The following is a 20921-nucleotide window of genomic DNA, read 5'->3' on the forward strand; positions in this document are numbered from 1 at the left end:
ATTGACAGGTATACATCCAGCTCGTCCCTCCAGCTAAGGCACATTATTCCAGTATGATGTCCGTGTTTTCTGGTGAGTTTGCTGGACCAGACGTCCTTGCAACAACCATGAGCACGAGTCACCTGTCAGCAACATATTCTCAGTCTTTATTCACGCCAACCGACACATCTGCTCTACTGGATGCTGCTACCTTGCGCAAACTCAGTGCTTCATCGTCGCTCCAATTTGCAATGGGGCAACCACGAGGTAAACAATTTCTTGCTTGTTTTCTTTCAAACCTGACGGGAGGGCTTCTGTTGCGATTCCCGACGTTGCAAGGATTGTAATTTCTCATATTTTTGTATTTGAAATCTGTCCTAACTCTCTGGATCTCTCCCCTGCCACTGTCATGTGTACGTTTTTCTTAGGTTTTATGGCTGAAGATGACGCCAAGCATGTGCTATCAAACAATATGGACACTGATGGGTCTGCTATCGTCTACTCGTCGGATACGGCATCCAGAGCTTCTACTGGCTCTCCAACTCATAGTGTGCGACATCAAACCTTGTCATCGGAGTACCGTGCAACAACATACTCGCCTCTCTTCTCAGAGCCACACTTTGACAACTATGTAAAGACATCACCGAATCGGTTTGCTATCAATGGTCAAGTCGGATCTCCATCAGACACTCCATCAAGGATGACTTCACCTGCGCAATCTACGTCACCATACAGCACTACCACTCAACCAGCTATAGGAAACATCAACAACAAACGCCCTACACCATATAAACAAACCACCCCAGCTTCCCGAGCACTCTTCGAGCCACATACACGAGTATCAACCAATAACGACAAGTCAGGAGCTCCATTCACAGCCATCGGTAGTCATCTAGGTGTATCATCACATTTTGCCCCACTATCATTATTCGACTCGACACCATCTATAGTACAGGCCAAACCAAAACAATTGTCATCAGCCTTTGCTACTAGCCCCAGGTTGTCCAGAGTAGATCCATTCGTCGGCTCTATGGGTCAACAATACACAATGGATGTCTCACAACCATCGAATGATATTTGGCATCAACGTGATAGCGATGATGGCAGACTATCAACTACATCGTCTAGTAGTCTCAGTGCTCATCTCAGCGTCAGCGTGTCTAGACGGGCTAGCGTTGGTGATATAGTAGGAGTAGAACGTGCACCACAAGTCATCAACACTACATTCCAGCATCAGCCTGACACTGTTATGGAAGAGAATAACCGAAAGAGACTCGTCTCCTTTGACTCTGCCGTCGAGTTGCAAGATACTACTCCGTTTACTGCTCATGGTGACGAGCAAGATCTGATGTTGCTTGACTATAGTGACCAGACCGAAGATAAGCAAGTAGAGAGCTTTATTGGATACATGTTGCAGCATGGCTCTGTCGAAGTAGGATCGCCAACAGCAAGAGCACTCGTAGACGAAACCGACAATAGCAACACCATGTCGTCACCACCTCGGTCAAGCGCTTCACCCGAAATCACAGTCAAGAGTGAACGCCGATCAAGGAGGCATAGACCTATAACCCGTCGTAGTCGTAGAAGAAGACGTGCTAGTAGTGATGATGAGCCAGCAGATGCTTCTGCAGATGGTTCCTATGATGAAGATGGTGGTCTACATGGCGGTAGCAGTAGTGATGCCACACCCAGACACCAGTCTCTACGATTCGATGGTGATCTGTATACTCCCCGATTGGTGAGATATAGTGGTACACAAAAGCAAGGCTTTTGTGAACAATGTCCTGAACCTGGCAAATGGTTGCAACTCAAGACATCTGCCTTTTGGTAAGTGTTTTATATGTTTGTTGTTTCTAGTGATTTCGTATCGCGCTTCACGCACATCGACTAATCACTCTTTGTTTTTATTCAAGGTATCACAAGCAATTTTTCCATGGCATATCATCTATAACTGGGCAATACTTTACAACACCTGCATCACTACGTCTCGTATATCAACAAACTGGACAAGCTGACTTCACCGAACGCAAACAAAGCAACTCCAAGGACGGCGCAGCACCGACAGCAACCTTTATGGTGGAAGCCCTATGTAAAGAGTGTGATAGCTGGATATCAGTCATGAACCCAAAACGACGAGGATCAGTACCAAGTGGCATACCATCGGAACTAGCAGCTGCCCATCAAACACACCAACATCGTCGAGACAGTAGTAAGGAAGCTGAACAACCATGGTATACAACACTGCCAGTTGGTACGAACATAAATGACTCCAATTGGACTGCTCTTGAAGGAGAACCCGAAAACCGATATGAAGTACGAACCAACTCTCGTGGCCAATACGTCTTCCCAACTGGTGTAATTGATACTGTCTTGAACTATACTGTGCAGGAGGCTGGACATGTATTGAAGGCTGACGGAATGACTGTGCTCTGGTTTAGGCATGCTTACAGGTGTACGGATCAACAATCAAGTAACTCTCAGGACCGTGCCAAACGAAGTGGGAGTGGGAGCAAGAATGATGAATGAATTAAACGATTTTTTATTATAACATGAGAGCACGAGGGGGATGTCTGCTTTGGAAGAGCTGATTTATTGCTTATGTGTGATTTGATTTTGAGTTTGTAGTTTGATTGTCTTGCTTTTCGTTATTGGTGGTGATGGCAAGTGTGTAAATATGGCCTTGTCTCATACTTAATTATTACGTGTGGATATATATAAAAAGCAAATAACTCTGTGACTCTTAGTATGGTTTGTCTCAAATTGCGCCCAAAGGAAAATTTTAATTGATACTCAAACTTGTTTGTACGGTCTACGGGTGGAATTTTTCAATGGGGCTGACTATCTCCCGTTCCGTTGTTGGAAGGAGAGCCAATCTGTGATTCCTTCCTTCAGAACACCCATTTTTTGCTAATTTACCTAATCGGTCTAGATCAAATGCACCCCGACTGATGTGTGTTAATTTACCTAATCGGTCTAGATCAAATGCATCCCGACTGATGTGTACTGATGTCATCTAGTAATCACACACCCACGTGCCAACGCAATTGGCAAAGCATCGTTTTTGGGGATACCTGCCAAGGAATGGAAGGAATGGCCACTTTTCTCTCATGGTCGGTTATGGTGGACGACTCAAACTTGTTCATTCTTGGCAATCGATGAGGGAATATTTGTGGTTGAGGAATGATATTTAAAAGGGGGCTATTGCAACAACGTGGCATGGAAACTTGATTGATGAGATGACTCTTGCTACGTTAGATTTTCCAAAGTCACCCTTTGTGGCTTGAAAAGACCCGATTCAACGGTCAAGCGCTCGCAGACATTGATCAAAAGTCGTCAATATTCGCGTTTCTACGCAAGGTCTCTCGTGACATTTGTCAAATAAACAACCAGATGTTACAATTGATGAGAATTTGGATTTGGGATGGTTGTGGATTTCCAAGTGAGGGAAACTGAATAAATTTGTGAGGTGTTGCAGGAATGCTCAATGTCAACCCTTCATGATATAGGTGGAATTTTGACTTGAACAAGCTGCTTTTGGGGAACGCAGTGTAAGAATCTATGTTGCTCTTACTTGGACCTACTCAAGAATGTCACATTTGGTGATTTGACACGATCAAATGTCACAAAGACGTGGCAGTAACAGCACAAGTGTCTTTCGTCATGTATCTGAAGCCGTCGCTCGCTGTGAAGGACGATACCAAGAACCTCACCACAATAAGCTTTGCAAACTGCTCTTTGGATTCCTCCTACTTGAACGATCATTGGGTTCCTTCATTCTTCTTATCACACAAGGACTCAAATGTAAGCAAGTAGCTATTTCTGAGTCTTGGAATCGTTGCCCGGCTACAACTATGTCAAATCGTAAAGACGCAAACAAGTGGAAGCAGGAGGTCGTCTTTGTTCACATCTCGTTTGGATTTTATCCTTTTGGGGATAATCTGTCTATGATCTAGTTGCCTTTTTGTTCCTTCAATTTGTCGACAGTTCGTAGTAGTAATATGAGATTCATCACTGACTCGAAATGATAAGAAAATGCATTTCCGCAAAAGTATGATCATCGTTTTTAATAGAGAGATAGATAGGTTCAATACAATAGAAACGATTGTAGCTGAATTGAGCAAAGATAGTTGTATGCCTCGTCCATTGAAACCATAAGACTCTTCACGCAGTCACAATCTGAAAGCAACACCACCTGTAAGTTCGTTTGGAAAGGGACCAATTTCGACGAAAATTTCTTGTTTGTTTTCAGGTTAAATCCTGCATCAGCAGTAGCGTTGAGAGTGTCGGCACCAGAGTCCACATGAACTACAACAACAAATGGACCGTTGTTCCCTCGCTTGGGCTTGCAAAGCTGACCGATTCGTTGCCACCGATGACATACATTACCAATCCGAAAATCCTTTAGTGGCAGTGCAAAAATTGTCATGGACCAAACGCAGAGTGGGATGTGACGTTTTAAAACGTATTGAAGATCGTGTATTAGTCACAAGCACTTTAAAAAGAAATGGCATACGGTGAATACTCCACTTCCACCAAGACACGAGGAATAATGTTAATGTGTCAGTAATTTAACACAATAATTTCCGGGCACATGATGTAAATATGACTTTTCGTGCAATTGGGGCGCGAGCGCTTCATCAACAATATTCAGCAGCAAGCATGAGGATCAGGTTATCCCTACAGTTCGGCAGGCCCCTTGTCTGAGACAGCCAACGTGGCACGGGAAGAAAAAATGGTCCAGTCACCGAGGAATCCCATGCAAAAAGCTTTTCAGAAGGCCCCAGATCCAGACTATCCAGAGTCGCAAACCAAGTTCCCTAATAAAACCATCAAAAATATCTTGAGTATATATGAGTAATAGGAATCATAAAGTGGATCATAGCGCCAATATAATGGATCAAAATAACAACGACACCGAAAGCAGACAATCCAGATCACAGCCACAAGAACACCTTTTTACATGGCCATATCACATACAGGCTTTGGGACGAAGTCCAGCATCAGAAAAACTTGGCTGTGCAGTGCTCGTCGTCTCTGACTTCTATATTGAGACACCACGTATCGACGAAGAATGTGGCCTTGATCACGTCGACCACATGTAATTATACCCATAAAAAGATAATGTTTTGGTCTAATGATGCGGTTAGGATCTTGTTGACGCCTAATGCTGGTGGTGACTCGGTGTTTTCCGAGGCGTTGTCGTTGGAGTGGTTGAAGCAAGTGGTTGACACGAGGCTTCTTGCTACTGAAATGGAGATTACGTACTTTCCGGTATGTTTCGTATTCTGAAGATGGATTTCGAGTGACATGGAAGTATCTTATATGCTCGTCTCTTGTTGTAGCGTGGAGGTTCAATGACAGACTATATTGTCTCGATGTATGATAGCCACGCAGTCTCTGTATCCGTGACGCGCGCTATGCCTTGGCCGCGTGGTAGTGTCTTCACATTCGAGCAAGCTACGAGGTTGCTGACCAAGAAGCTGACTGGTTTGTCGAATGTGCGGCACACGATTGATGTGAGTGTCTGGTGCAAGTTTTTCAACTTTGGAGAGTTAAAGGAATAGAAGCCCACATTCGTCACGATACCACCCAGCTGTATTCACAATTGTCTCAAATTATCACCTAGATGGACATTGACGCTCATATTCTTCACGTTTGGGCTCCGACTAAGAAGGTCGTCAAGATGCTGTTGGTTGCTTATAGGACGCTGCCTGTCTGCATCAAGGGACAGTTTATAGTCATTGTCACGCTGACGGATATCGAATCTGTATTTGCCAAGACGCGTGTCAGCAAGAAGGCTCTCCTATGAGGAATTTGCTGGTGCGTTGGGGATGGGGTGTTAGAGGATGGAGGTGCTCTCACATGATCATCTGATGACAGTAATCTAATGGTTGGACTCGTTAGAAGGTCGACTGGACTTGGTCGGATGGGGTTTCTGTCTGTAGATCGATTTAAAAGATACTACCTTTATCTTGTATGATATATAGATAGTAAACGGACCTCCCAGACACGTCAGTATGAGCAATAATTATGCGCAGTAAACGATTTCTTGGCCTCTGCTTGTCCAGCTGCTTGTTCACTGCTACATTTCGCTTTTGCTCTGTACTTCGAATTTCTTCTAACAAAAACCTGCTCAGGTGAGTAAATGGACAATATCAAACTTCAATGAGGACCGAGACATACTCCAAGCTCTGAAGAGACACGACAATGATGGACTTCTGTCTTTTTCTCCTCTCAAATCGTCTTCTATACGTGTCTTTTGCTCCACTTTACAAAAACGAACCTCTCAGAATCTAACATCGCAATTACAATCCTTTACAAGGGTTTCTCAAGGTCTCTTCGATATATCATACAAGTACAAAAGATGTCATATAGTCGAGTCTACGTTGGCAGGCTTCCTCGAGATACTGATGTCCGAGATTTGGAAGGACTCTGTGAAAAATTTGGTCGAATCCGAGACTGCAAAGTATTGAATGGATTTGGATTTGTCGAATTTGATGATCCTCGTGATGCCTCTGATGCTGTACGAGCGTTGGACAGGACTCGCTTCATGGGTGAAAGGTATGTTGGATTACATGGTGTTCGGAAAGCGTCAAAATGGGAAGTTTGTTTATTGAAGGACATGATTATCAACGGAGAGATTGCTTGTGACTTGAAACGTATCAGCAGTTTAACGGGAGAAGCTCAGCGGTTCAGTCACTCGCATTTGTTTACTTTACTTCCGCTTTTTTAGCATTCAAGTCGAGCCCGCTCGTGGTGGACGTCGAGACCGAGACCGAGATGATCGAGGACCACCACCACCTCGAAGTGATCGCGCACGCCCTCGTGGCACTGGAGAATTCAGGTAACCATACGAATGCAGCATTTCTACCTTTTTTCATCGTCAGCTTACGTCTGTTTTGGCATAAATAGGTTGAATGTCAGTGGTCTTCCTCGTGGAACAAGCTGGCAGGTGAGTATTTGTGCTGTCTTCAAGAAACGGTGAAATCAAAAACAGCGGCCACCTCCTGTATTTGTTTGTTTTGTGGACGAGACTTTTTAGAAGGACTTTTTCATATTGAAAGTATGTTCTGGAAGGAGGCTCATGGTGGATTTTGGTCTCTTCTCTCGAGCTCCTCTGTTTTGGTGGTGGTGGCAAAATGATAGCCCTGTCAAATGTTGCCAATTTTGAATTCAAGCAATGGGACTGAAATGGATTGCCACCCCTCTCCGTCTCCCTCTGTCTCTGATCTGATTTTGACGTCGCGATGGTCTTCTAACTGTCTTGCCGTGGTTGCTCTTTCTCCTCTGCTCAGGATCTCAAGGACTTGTTTCGTCGTTGTGGTGAAGTTCGATTCGGTAAGTTCATTTGGATGATATTTGTTGTGGTCGAGATATGTTACTGTTGCTAACGCCCAACAAATAGCTGACGTGGATTCCGAGGGCACTGGGTACGATATCACGGGATATTTACGTTTGCTTTTTGGTACTCATTCGAAAAAGCCATCAACTGAAATTTTCAACACTTCCCGATCATTGAACATCTCAGTATCGTGGAAATGTTCAATGATCGTGACGTTCGTAGAGCAGTCCATGATTTGGATGATTCCACCTTTCGTGATGTCCGTATTTGGGTTCAAGAAGTACGTACATCATTTATGAGATTGGGACACTGACAAGGACGTACTCTAACCCATATTTGCTCTCGTTACAGGATACTGGCCGTGGTCGTTCTCACTCCCGCTCTCGTTCTCCACCTCGAGGCGGCCGAGACCGTTCACGATCACCACGAGGAGGCAGAGGCCGTTCACGATCTCCACGTCGTCGATCGCCCTCTCCTCGCAAATCTGCAAGTCCTCCTCGTCGAACTCGTAGCACTCATGATGACTAGACCATCAAAGTCAAACGAAAAAGAATGAAGTTGGGAGAGCTGCTCTTTGTTCACTACTTGCTACTACTTTGTACACAACAACAATTCGAATAGCAAATAAAAGCAGAATCTCTATTCTATATTTACATGTGTCTTTTGTTCGCTTTGGGCAAGTCCGAATTCGGAGAGGATAGCCGATTACGATTCATTGAAGCGAAGATCAAGCGTCAACACGTCAGCAGGCTGCTAGCTCTGAACTAAAGGCTAACTAAAGGATTTCGCATTCGAAGCGCGTCCTTCTTCAGCTCCGTGTTGCTGATAGATCCAAAACTCCGAAACCCAAGTGGATTGACGATGGGCAGCGATTTAGATAGGTAAGCAAGATTGAGGTGTTGTATTGCGTTCTACATATCGATACTAGTACCCCTCTCTTCTCACCATTATGATATGTTAATTGTCCAAAACAGACAGATTGAGCAACTTCGAAAATGCGAGATAATCAAGGAATCCGAAGTGAAGGAGCTATGTAACAAAGCCAGAGAGATACTGATCGAAGAGAGCAATGTACAGCGCGTAGATGCTCCTGTCACGGTATGTGCTTTGTACTCGCTGGAAAGGAAGACATTACAATGTGGGTTGGTGATTTGTTGAAATTGACGATTCACATTTTTTTCCCTATGAATAGATATGTGGAGATATTCACGGCCAGTTTTACGATATGATGGAGTTGTTTAAAGTTGGTGGCAAGTGTCCTGATACGAATTATTTGTTTATGGGTGAGTTACCTGAAGGGGAATACCCCTTTTTTTGTTGGAGGGGAGATTTGAATGAGACGATCCTCGCTAACATCTCTCTTTGTTGTAGGTGACTTTGTAGATCGAGGATTTTATAGTGTAGAGACGTTCTTGCTGTTGCTAGCTCTAAAAGTACGTGGTTTGATCAACGTACCCCAAGGCAGTAAAGAGCATATGGAGCCAGAATAATGGCAATAGGAGCTCCGGCTTATCTTGATTTTTCAACTCTGTTTCATCGTGACCACGTTCAGTCACACACTTCCTTCCTTCTAGGTACGATACCCAGACAGAATAACACTTCTACGCGGCAACCACGAAAGCAGACAAATCACTCAAGTATACGGCTTTTACGATGAATGTTTACGGAAATTCGGATCAGTGAATGTGTGGAGATATTGCTGTGAGGTCTTTGATTATCTGAGTCTGTCTGCTATTATTGAAGACAAGATATTTTGTGTGCATGGCGGATTGAGTCCGCAGATTACGTCTTTAGATCAAGTAAGCGAAAATTTGGTCATTCGAAAACATGGATTGATGTAGGAGTCACCCAGACACTGACATTGTGTGTAATAGATTCGAAGTATAGATCGAAAACAAGAAGTACCACATGATGGCCCAATGTGTGATTTGCTTTGGTCTGATCCAGACGGTATGTGGATAATTGTTTAATTGCGCGAAAAAAGCATCACGAGGTCATTAACGACTCTTCAACAGATGTTCAAGGATGGGGACTCAGTCCACGAGGTGCAGGATATCTCTTTGGAGAGGACGTCGTTACGGGCGTGAGTACAAGCAAAAAACCCACGTCGAGCGCTGAGTCTTGAATCGTGGACACTCTCACTCAATCGGAACTACTCCTATAGTTTATTCACAAGAACAATATTGAATTGATTGCCCGAGCGCATCAGCTTGTGATGGAGGGATACAAGCTCATGTTTAAGGATACTATTGTGACGGTGTGGTCGGCACCCAATTATTGCTATCGGTGGGTCTGGCAATGGTTGCGCTCTCCTTTTTTGTGCGATGGAGTCACTAACTCTGTTGTCACATTGAAAGGTGCGGGAACGTGGCAGCAATACTAGAATTGGACGAGCATTTGAGTAAGAATTACAAGATATTTGAAGCTGCTCCACAGGTACGAATCGGTCGTTGGACCAAGGAGAAAGAAAGAAACGATATCAGGCTCACAAACATCATCCTCCTTTCTCTGTAGGAGGCGCGAGGACTACCTGCCAAGAAACCTGCTCCAGATTGTATGTGTGAATGCGGGTTGGTTTACCATATCATGCCCTCTAACCACCAATCCTTTTGTTGCCATAGACTTTTTATGAGCTTTTGGGTTCGCATCAATCTCTCGGTTAGATGCGCCGTGCTGACGTGTTTGAGCATCACTTTTTTGCATCATTGAACAACCCAACTTGTAAGAAAGAACATTTTATACTTAGACATAGTTTCTCTTGTTGTGAATATTTGAAGGCTCGAGGTTTATTACAGTTGTTTTATGATTTACTGGGGCTGTCTAAAGATGGTGGTAAAGGGTTTGATATAATTTACTCAATTAAGGGTAAGTCGTCGCTTGCGCAGCATCACAGATCGTCTCTGGTGGTATTTTTGGTGGTGCGGGGAGGGAATTTTTAGGCACAGATTATCCCTAATATTTCTCACTTCTTGTTAGGCGACCTCTTAGACCGACGGTTTCAGAGTGTCGTGACGTTCTTGCTGTTAAAGATACAGTGGAGCTGCATGCCTGAAGCAAAAAAAAGACGCTGGGCTTCACTCGACTGGCTAAACATTCGGCTCTTCCTCCTTTTTCCATCATGACCACATTCACTCAGTCAAATCCTTAAACTGTCTGGAACAAGACCAGATAGAATAACGCTACTACCCGGCAAACACGAAAGCTTACAATCTGTCAAGTATGCATATTCTAATATGAATTTCAACTCAACTTTGAATCAGTGAATGTGTAGGGAGTTGCTGTGACATCTTCAATCATTTGAGTTTGTCTGATGTTATGGAGGCCAACATATTCTGTGTAGTATGGAAGTCTGAGCCCGCTGATATCTCGTTGGGTCAGAAAATCGACCAAAAAGACAAACGAAAACATGACAAATGGATAGAAGCACTCACAATGCAGAAGATGACGTTGGGGTTTGTTGCTAGATTCCAAGTTTAGATTGGAAACAAGGAGTGCCTTATTGGCTGTCCAATGTGTGCTTTGCTGTGGTATGATGTAGTATGACAAAATTAACAAAATAATTTAACAATGGTTTATTAGCACAGAATCCTCACATACTCACTCCGATTCTTCTCCAGATGTTCATGGATGCGGAGACTTCGGCCACGAGGTGTACGCATGAAGCGTATTTGTTTGGAGACATAAAAAAGGCTTCAAGTCCTGATGATTGATAGATGAAGGAAACTCTCAACTCAAACATCACTTTCTCTGTACTTGATTCACAAGAGTACTACTGAACTGGTTGGTCGAGCGCATCAACTTGTTTTGGAAAAGGATATAGGGCATGTTCAAGGATGCCATCATGATGGTGTGTCTGTCACCCAATTATAGTGTCGGGTTTGATGAAGCACGAGATAACAGACGCTGCGTGAGATACCTGAAGCTGTCATGGGACTTATCGAGGTTTGGATCATCAAGGAAGCGAAAAACAAAGGTGACGTGCACAGCGATTCATCTCCCCGTCACTATGGGAGGCACCAGGACTACCAGAACCGTGCCGCGGATTGTTTGTTTAATCGGTCATACTCGTGAACTTTTTGCGTTTTCTTTGCCATAGATCTTCTACAAACACTTTGGTGAGGTACATCAACCTCTTGCGAGGTCTTTATGCCTCCTTTTGCAGCATTCACCAACGAACTTGCCATACAAGACATCAACTTAAAAATGGTCTCATTGTTTGAAAGTTCAAAAGTGTTATATGTAGTAGGGTTTGGATTTTATATCAGAGATATGTTACTAGGCGATGACTGGACAATGTATATTGGTCGTTGTTGAATCAGACCAAAGAAGCGTGACGGGATTGCTCTCTCATGCTGTTGTTGCTGGTGAGACTGTATTGAGGGTGACGGTGGTTGTATGTAGCGTTCTGATTCTTCAGTCCGTATGACTGTTCCGATACTAGTATGGAATGTGGTGTGTGAGTAACTGGCGAAAAAAGTGCATGAGCTTCTATTGACATACGCCATGAAGAAACCAAACGTGGCTCCAGATTGCAGCATTGCTCTTCCTATTGCGGCCATGTAGGTTCTGTTTCCAGGACCATACCTGTGTAGAGAGCCGAGTGTGTGTGAGTTTGACACGTTACTGAGTCAAGTTTTCTTGCAGTGTGATGCCATTGCACGTTCTCACCTCAGAGCACTATAACCACCCAGTAAGAAGCCAATACAGAGGCCTACAGAGCCGCCCATCAGGCCGCCTAGTACGATTAGAGGTTTGTAAGTCGAACGGCTTCAGATTGACGCTAAACACGAGTGCAAAAAAACCGAGACATGTCCAGAAACACGTACCCATCATGAGTTTGTTTAGCATATCTTGCATGCGGCCGCCGCCTCCGTTAGCCTGTCCTGAAGGTGGTTGGAATGCCATTCTTGGAGTGTCTAGATGTTCAAAGTTGTGGGCAAAACATGGAGCTGATGGGATCAAAATGTCAAGAAACACGGTTGATGCTGGTTGATCTTTCGTAGTATTGTTGATGTTATGTAATAGATGAGATCTGCCTTGTTTCTCAAATTGATTCTCCTTCGATTGAGACGGTTTGGCAACAAGTTTCAACGATGCATTATCAAACAGGGCGATGAACGTGTTTTAACGTGATGTACACGTGTAGATCGAGTTAAAAAATATACAATCATTACTGAACCAGCACTTACTTTTGCACCTTACCGCTTGAAATCTCGAAAAGAAATGTCGTTGACTTCTTAGATTTCCAAAACTCCAAACATAATCCAAGCTAGTCGCCAGCGAGCGGCAGAATGACTCTATTGCATTCAGTCCTGTCGCCACTGATTCTCGTAGCGGCATCAGATACAAGCCATGCTAGCGTCTCTAGCTCAAACTATGCTTCTTGGTCTCATCTGCTCGCTCCATTCGGCCTCGTTCATGGCAAATGTATGTCACTGATTGGAGATACGAGATACATATTATTCAATTTATATTTCTGTTTACGTGATCCTTATGATCTTATCTTGTCTACTTGACATCAAACATTTGACACTGTATCTTTCACTAGTACAAGTTCGTGACGCCCAGGCAAATCTCACCGTACTAGACGATTACATGGTTCGATTCATGACTCCCGCGGAATTCGGGCAATTCACTGCAAATCCAGCTACTGTACAATACATTGCAAACAAGGCACTCCAGCTGTATACCCAGCCGAATATTCATTTGCCAGTCATTCGCAATGTGAAGGATGTGGATAGTGATTATGCTACTGGTGAGTACTGTGCTTGTGTGTGGATGGTGTGGTGGGTGTGGTGGTATTAGAAAGGAGGGTTGGAAGACAAACTTCAGCACTTTGGAGCGTTCTCTGGCTGTCTTTTCGTTCGAAAGAGTAATTGGTTGAACGGTAGAAGGAGGTGCTGCCTATGGCGGCGTACATATGCTGGCTTCTGCTTTTACTGGTTTTTGTGGTGGTAAGGCATCTCCTGCTGATGCTTGATCATATTCAATATTGTTCCAGCTGCTTCAACGCTGGGCAGAAAGATTTGCTAATTTGCATTGCCCACGTTTATTGATGACATTAATATGTTTGTGGAGGAATGTTGGGAGATGATAAAGTTTTACAGGATTGTGGAGTGTTATTTCATTCCATATATTTGGGAAAAGATGCCGTTGATTTACTATCATCTAACAATCAACCTTCCCCTTTTCGCGTCATTGTAGTGAATACGGACGATCTGACCCCATGGTTTGCTGAATATCGAGAAACCATTTGTAAACTTATTGGCGTTGGAGAGCATGAGACCTTCAATCATCCCATATCATGTAAGACCAAAAAAGGTGGTCCGACACCTCACCGTACTCACCTGAAAGTCATTCGCACTCACACTAGGTTTGGTGATTGTGTCAGCTCAAGATGCTGATCCAGTCCAGATCGCAAACGACTTGCTAGATAACACTGTCAAGAAACTAAATACGTATCGTGGAGCACTAGATACTAGTTTGTTACGGCAGTATATTGTCTTACATGATGGTCATGCTTCTACAGATCAGCAGTAAATATACAAAAATAAGATGGATTGTCGATTCTAGATGCACGGGTTGACTGTCTTCCTTGTCTACTTACAGGGTCGAAACAGCACTCACAGCAATGAGGAAAGCATTCGGAAATGCATGTCAACTAGTGAAAATTAACTCTATACCTAAAAGTAATGGTTCATCATCGCCCACTCGGACTTGGTCTGGCATCAATTATTATATAGATAGATGGCGAGATGATGCTATGGCTAGACATCGTATCGCTACATGTGCCGCAGAATACGAGGCATCAATGAAAACCGACGGTGCTCACGCACCTCAAGAAACAAAACCATATCATGAAGACCTAGTTGAATACGGGTCACACTTTTCTCAGGATGATATTCATGGATTGCAGACTTTTGTAAAGACACTTGTTGGATTAAATCTGTTTCCGTTTATGGAGAGGAATATGCAAGTGTGGAATGAACAGGTTGGTTACATTGGTTTATAGAGTTCGGTTCGTTTGTTGCCTTGTGGAATCTCTGATGGGTTACAATCTTTCAAAAGGTCGCAAGTCAACGTCGAGGTTTAACGAATCGTCTCATGACGGCATCACGGAGATTCTTTGGTGGAAAGCAATCCAGTGCGGAGGCTGCCATTCAAGATCCCAATCAAGTCTTGTAAGTTCGCTAAGAGGTGGTGGCTAGGAGAGCATGTTGACAGCTGTGCTAACCTTTTTTCCTCCTTGTTAGATACCCAGCGTCGTCACCTGAATTAGTGATGAGGAGACTGGCTGACTATGCCTTCATGTTGCATGATTACAAGTTCGCTCAATCGACATATGATACTGTAAAACGAGATTTTACTGCGAATGATAAAGCCGCAAAGTATCTCGCTGGTTCTCAGGTAACCCAATGTCTTGATTTAATACAATGCGCTCTTTTTTGCTCAACTATTTGGTCCCGTTAGGAAATGATTGGAATATGTGCTCTAATGTCAGATCCAACGACAACAGGTCGATCCGTAGATGGATATGTTGATGCTGCTATTCACTCGTACGCTGAATCGAAATCATCATTATATGCTATTCGCACGACACTACTATATTACGAGATGTTGAGAGAACGAGGACTGTATCGAGATTGTCCTAATTTACTTACAAGGATGTTCAATATTGAGGTAATAAAATAATCGATGTTGAGTTCACTGCCCAAGAAAACAACGCATCGTATCATCATTAATTCTCATTGCTTTCGAAATAGGAGATTGATGTTCGTGGTGGTCTATTACTAGAACAAGCAGGTTTAACTTATTTGAAATTCAGTCCTCCCATGATTCGGAAATATGCCTTCCAAACTATGTTGGCTGGTCATTGGTATTCTAGATGCGGCTTGGTAATCCTGAATCGATTTCACATACATATCTGTGTATTAATGCAAAAGGTCTTATTTTTTCGTCTCACAGAGAGAACACGCATATCGCTGCTACGCTCAACTAGACTCAATGGAGAAGCGAGAAGGCTGGTCTACACTATTAGAACATCACTACTACAATATGGCCAAGACGGCACAATTGTTGGGTGATGGTGATCATGCTATAGAATTGTTTGTGAAATTATTGAAACCGAATCGTGGACAGACTCCTGGACAGCAGTATACGTATGTTAAGGATTTGGTTGCGATTTATTCAGTAAGTATCGCTGAGTGGTGGTCGTTGCGTTAACGTCGAGAAAAAAGATGATTTTGTACCGTTACTTGGTTTTTTTGCGTCTTACACTGATTCTGTTAATAGGAGTTGGCTGGAAAGTCCTCTGTACCTATCAACGTTCCATCTATAGATATTCCTCATATTGATCCCAGTACTGTGTATATAACATTATTAGAGACTGGACAGCAGCAAATGCAAGATGGTGATGACGATGAGATATGGCTGGATATGGAGACGAAACTGAATAATTTGGTGTCTTCTACGTACAAGAAGATTACTAGTCGGGCTCCCATCGTGTCTAAGAATCTGGATAAGATGTTGTGCGCCATTGGAGGTATGATAACAGCGCGATTTCCCTTTTTTGCAGTTGCAATTACAGGGCTTATAAAGTTCATGTTAGAACCATTGTTTGTGCACTTCGAATTATTCAACCCACTTCAGATATCAGTCGCCATATCGAACGTAGTGATTGAATGTCAACTGGAAGTCGATCCTAAAGCCTCAACACGTGTATCTCCCTTGCCTCGACACTCTCTATCTTCCGCACACTCAACACTCATAGACCAGCCACATTTCAGTTTAGAAATGCTGGACAAGGTTGTCCTTGATGGCCTTGAACGACGAACCATCCGCTTACGAGTACATCCTCGAAACGAAGGTAACCTGACGATACTAGGCTTCCGATATAATATCTTTGAAGTCATACCATGCTGCAAGCTCTTTGACAAGCGTGGTAAACGATTGAATGATACATTACCACAACGGACTAGTCAAGTATATGGGGCTGAAAGTTCGCTCAAGTTGCTTGTGACTGCTCCTATGCCGCTCATTGATGTTGCTTTCCACTCTTGGCCTAGTAAAGGAGGATCTGCCGATCCTGATGGTGGATTATTGTTGGGTGAAGTTGTTCAGACTGTTATGGAGATTACCAATAAGGGAAATCGAGGTTTGGTTGATTTGAGGATTAAGATTAGTCATCCTACCTTCCTGTTTGTTGGTAGTAGTGAGCAGATTGATTTGCCTGTTTATGGTAATGGACCAGCAAGTTGAAGCTCTTTTTCGCCAACGGATATGCGACTATATCTCAATATCAATACACTTTTTAGCACCCAGTATCAACGAATCAAAGATGATCAACGTGTCGAATGCATTGACAGATCCCAGTGTGGTCTCTGTGAATTTACCTATCACGGATTCTGTCACTGGTGAAATGATTCTGGGACCCAACTCGACTACCTTGATTCCTGTTTGGTTGAGAGGAGAGTCTGTTGGAAGGCATCATATGAAGTTTCTGTTTTCGTATCGGTCTGAGGTACGAGTGTTTTGAAGAGCTTTGTTACTTTTTGCGCAGGTGCTTACATCATTGACATTTTGTGAAATATAGGATAAGAATGATAAGATTGGATTCCGAACGTTTCGATCCAGTATGGTTGTGGATGTGATGCCTTCGTTACGTGTAAATGCGTTTACGAGGCCGTCACCACGGACCTTGAATGATTTCATTGTTGGTGTTGAGGTATAGATCCGAGGTTGAGAGTTTTGTGGTGCTTTCAATTGTACTTATTGCTTTCATTCTTGCATCGACTAGATTGAGAACATGCATCCTCATTATGATTTTGCAATGGGGCAAATGACCTGTGCAAGTCGACTATGGGAATTGGAAGCAGTTGATGATGCGTAAGGCAAACGCACTCACAATTCGTCATAACAAGCAACTGACGTTGTGTCTTTCGTAGTAAACCAGCACCGAATTTATCACACAAAAACACAACCTTTTGCTTCTTCAAACTGTCACGCCTGGATGCTGGATTATACAAATTTGATTCATCGCCTGAGAATATGAGTATTAGTGCTATTGAGAGTTTGATTGTTAAGGATACGCCTCAGGTTATTCAGCCGGGCAGTATATCGTTGAGTGTGTCTACAGTTCCACTGGTAAATCTTGGATGATCTTGGAAATCTTTGTTGCTATTTAGTGCTGAACGAAATGACTTTTTTCTTAGGGCACGTCGCCTAGTCTGTATACTACCATTCCACTACAAGGCCTCACAACAAATTCACGAATCGACCATCGAGTAACAGGACTCTCATCACAATACCCAATGCTCAAACACTCACAACTCGATGACTTATTCACACTTTACGTATCAGATGAAGTCGACCTGGTCTTATACTATCAAGTGCAAACAACATCATCTGACGGTAGTGAGAAACTCAGACAAGGGCATCTATATCTCTTTGGAATTAACCTATCTCCACAGAATTCAATGCCATTTGATGCAGTGCTAGCACGGAATAATGTATTAATAAGTGGGCCATCGAAAGCTTTGTTTGCAGAGACTGTGAGAGAACGCAAGTTGTTTGTGGCTAGTTTGATGAAGCCAAAACAAAAGGAGACTAGTCCTGTGAGGGTTGAGATTTGTTGTGACGGTGAAGTTGTGCATGATTTTGTTAATGAGAGGTATGTGTGTGTTGTTGTGATTTGAGTCAAGTCAGCTCTGATGTTCAATGACACAACTACAACACTTCTTTTTTTTAGCTTTTGTGTCATCCGTGTTTTAGTCGTGGTGAGGAATAGCTCATGGATGAATAGAGCGCATTTCGTGTTGGAGTTGATTAGTGGGAAAGGGTAAGTGCCTTGTCTCTTTTGGCTTTTTAGGAATGCAAAGAAAGGCATCTGGTGGTTACCCTACCTCTCTCGTTTGAAAGCATTTTCGATCATGTTGACTCACCGCTAATTTTACCACCGTTAAAACATAGATCTGACGCGACTTCGCCAGAATACCAATGGCTAGGCACTCCATTCTGTGAAGCAACTCTTGAACCCGAATCTGAATTCACATTCGAAAACTTTTTCTGTGTATTACGAGAGGGTGTTTATAATGTATCGAATTGGATGATTCATGTTAGAACCAGCTTGGCTAGTGGTGATGTGCATGCTGGTGGTGTAAAGAGTGACCAGCATTTCACTCAGACGTCTGGATTGCCGCAATATGTTACGGTCTATGCTGCTTGAATTGTGATGGGACAATTGTTTATTGTATATATATTGATACTTTTCACATTTTCTTTGTTTTGCAGTGTCATTGTTTTAGTGTTGGAGAGTCTTGCTTTGTGCTGGTATTGCTTTTCTAATTTGATGATTATTTTGAAGTAGTGCTTGTACGTCGGGAGTTTCATCAACAATACACGAAAGGCCAAGTATGTGAACTCCAAGAATTGGTATCCTCCTTGTTAATTCCAGGTTTCTTGTGCCATTGGATTGCAATGAATGTGCGGAATGTTTGATGTTGAGTGTGCCACTGGTGGCTTTGGGTGTATGTGTCGCTAAGGTATACGTCGTTATGGCGCCAATGAGGGATGATCGCAGTTTGATTTGCTGCATATGACTGGCACATGGTCCCGTTTTTTTTGGCAGCCAGAATCCAATTGATTGACTTCAAGTTACTAACACAATCAGGCTTTCTCACTTGAACTTCTTCATAGTCAATCTTGTCGATTTCATACTAGGCTTTTGGCTGAATGTCGAGAGATATCACTGGTGAAGTCATTGTTGTTGGAGACGTTTAAACTTTCAATATTATGTAAGGCTGGGGGAAAAATCTTGCCAGAATCTCTCAAGGATGCGTCACAATTTGCGGCTGACTCTGATGTTTCAATGGTAGCTCTGGTGATTGTTTCCACTCCGAATATTGATCGAGTAGAAATAGCGAAGGATTTGTTTAGTACCACTGCTCAATAAATTGGGCCTGTATCGTGGAGCTACCTCTGGATCCATGTCGTAATGGCAGTGTATTTCCCTGCATCACGGTGCCGCTTCTACCGACCGACAGTAAACACGCCAAACAAACGAGATAATATCCAACAACTATGAGATCAACATTCTCACATTTTATGCTCGTCACTCAATAGCCTTCACCACAACGAGAAAAATCATTTGGGAATTCCTGTCACGCAGTGAATATCGACTTCAAACGTAGTGGTGCATCAGATCCTATCGGACATCGTCTCGCATCGTCTATAAGCTGGAGACCGTGAAGAGATAATACGAGGGTGAGACATCGTATTGCGATATGTGCTCCTGAATCTGAGGCACGATTGAAACACCACGGTCTCATGATGAAAAGGTACTATTACTTCAACCTTCTCACCACTTTACCAGATGATAATCATGAACTGCAACTGTTTATCAAGACTCTCGTTGGGCTGAAATTGTTTCCCTTCATCGACAGGACAACTGCAAGTGTGGGATGAACAGGTTTAACACATGCCATTTCTTCTGTCCAGCTTGGCATTTTTGTGTGCCTTGTGGAATCTCGTTCCTCATGGTTTCAAATGTTGGCAAGTCAACCGCGAGGGTTTTAACGGATCGTCTCATAATGGATTACGCTCCTATCCGTTGAACGTGAATGTGACATCAACGTTCACAGACTGTGTGTTTCTGATGTATCGAATTGGACTGTTCATCTTAGGGCTAGCGGCCATAACAGCAGGTGTTGGACATGCTGGCAGTGATGGCATAAAGACGGAACAACGATTCATGACTTCATGGGATCGTTTTCGATTCAATACACGTCGATTTTTGTGCATTTGTACAATCCCTAAACCTATGGCCACTCGTTCCGTTTCTACAGCACTTGTAATTTATAGGTATACAGATTATTTATACAAAGAGAACAGAAAAACACAAGCGGCAACAAAACTTGTCGGTTGACTCAATGGTACCCTAACACTCACTACGACTGCATAGCCTGTAGCCGCCGTATCTCTCTCATGAGGCCACGAGCTTCATCTGTCGTTATTTCTGCTATGGCCTTTATAGCTGTTGGGTATTGTGCATTGTCTCGATAGTGTCTTGCTAACTGCGACACGATTTGAAATGTTAGCCAGCCATTCCATGCAAGATAATTTTGGACAAAGAAGTGCTTACATGCATAGCAGCATCTTCTTGTAAAGATTGAAACCTCTATGGAACAGTGGTGAGACTCCTTTTTCCCGTGCACGTTTCAACCAAAACGTTAACAAGCTTTCTTATCACACCTGTAAATCAGAAGTACTAGTAGTAATAACCAGCTGAAAACACTTGATAGCCAGCTCCGGGTTCCCATTTGAAGAATGCAATCTAGCTAGATGATGCCATGCAAAAATGTCTTCTTCAGAGCCTGTAACGGCACGTCGATAACATTGTATAGCATTGGTGTCATCTTGTAGTCGTTCGTATATGGCCCCGAGGGCCTTCCATAATCTACCATCTGATGGTCTATAATGGGGTATATCGTGAGCCAAAAAAAAGAATGCAATGGACTCCCCATAAATTTCAACATAACCTGATGTGAGTAGCACGCATATAGTAATGTCGGGCGTATGCGTATATCTTGAGGAGTTCGTAGGC

General features: G+C 43.2%; 3 protein-coding genes across 3 annotated transcripts; all 3 read left to right on the forward strand.

The window, feature by feature from the left end:
* Positions 1 to 107: 107 nt before the first annotated feature.
* Positions 108 to 2505, forward strand: SmJEL517_g05347 (uncharacterized protein; the record flags this gene model as incomplete). Its single annotated transcript, XM_031171273.1, has 3 exons — positions 108 to 246; positions 408 to 1806; positions 1893 to 2505. 3 exons carry the CDS (start codon positions 108 to 110, stop codon positions 2503 to 2505), a joined length of 2151 nt encoding a protein of 716 aa, XP_031022777.1.
* A 5677-nt stretch (positions 2506 to 8182) lies between these two features.
* On the forward strand, positions 8183 to 9953 carry SmJEL517_g05348 (uncharacterized protein; the record flags this gene model as incomplete). The annotated part of the gene is made up of 11 exons (XM_031171274.1): positions 8183 to 8202; positions 8296 to 8419; positions 8514 to 8604; positions 8693 to 8754; positions 8896 to 9120; positions 9196 to 9271; positions 9337 to 9404; positions 9486 to 9607; positions 9679 to 9757; positions 9836 to 9875; positions 9943 to 9953. The coding sequence occupies 11 exons, from the start codon at positions 8183 to 8185 to the stop codon at positions 9951 to 9953; spliced, it is 918 nt and encodes a 305-aa protein (XP_031022776.1).
* A 2659-nt stretch (positions 9954 to 12612) lies between these two features.
* Positions 12613 to 18545, forward strand: SmJEL517_g05349 (uncharacterized protein; the record flags this gene model as incomplete). Its single annotated transcript, XM_031171275.1, has 19 exons — positions 12613 to 12748; positions 12870 to 13076; positions 13526 to 13627; positions 13695 to 13857; positions 13931 to 14312; positions 14390 to 14502; positions 14575 to 14728; positions 14792 to 15001; positions 15085 to 15216; positions 15287 to 15511; positions 15614 to 15863; positions 15930 to 16559; positions 16636 to 16841; positions 16914 to 17045; positions 17118 to 17206; positions 17266 to 17464; positions 17533 to 17990; positions 18069 to 18158; positions 18290 to 18545. 19 exons carry the CDS (start codon positions 12613 to 12615, stop codon positions 18543 to 18545), a joined length of 4134 nt encoding a protein of 1377 aa, XP_031022775.1.
* Positions 18546 to 20921: the final 2376 nt, after the last annotated feature.

This window comes from Synchytrium microbalum (assembly GCF_006535985.1).
Source record: "Synchytrium microbalum strain JEL517 chromosome Unknown SmJEL517_scf0047, whole genome shotgun sequence".
NCBI classification, from domain to species: Eukaryota; Fungi; Chytridiomycota; class Chytridiomycetes; order Synchytriales; family Synchytriaceae; genus Synchytrium; species Synchytrium microbalum.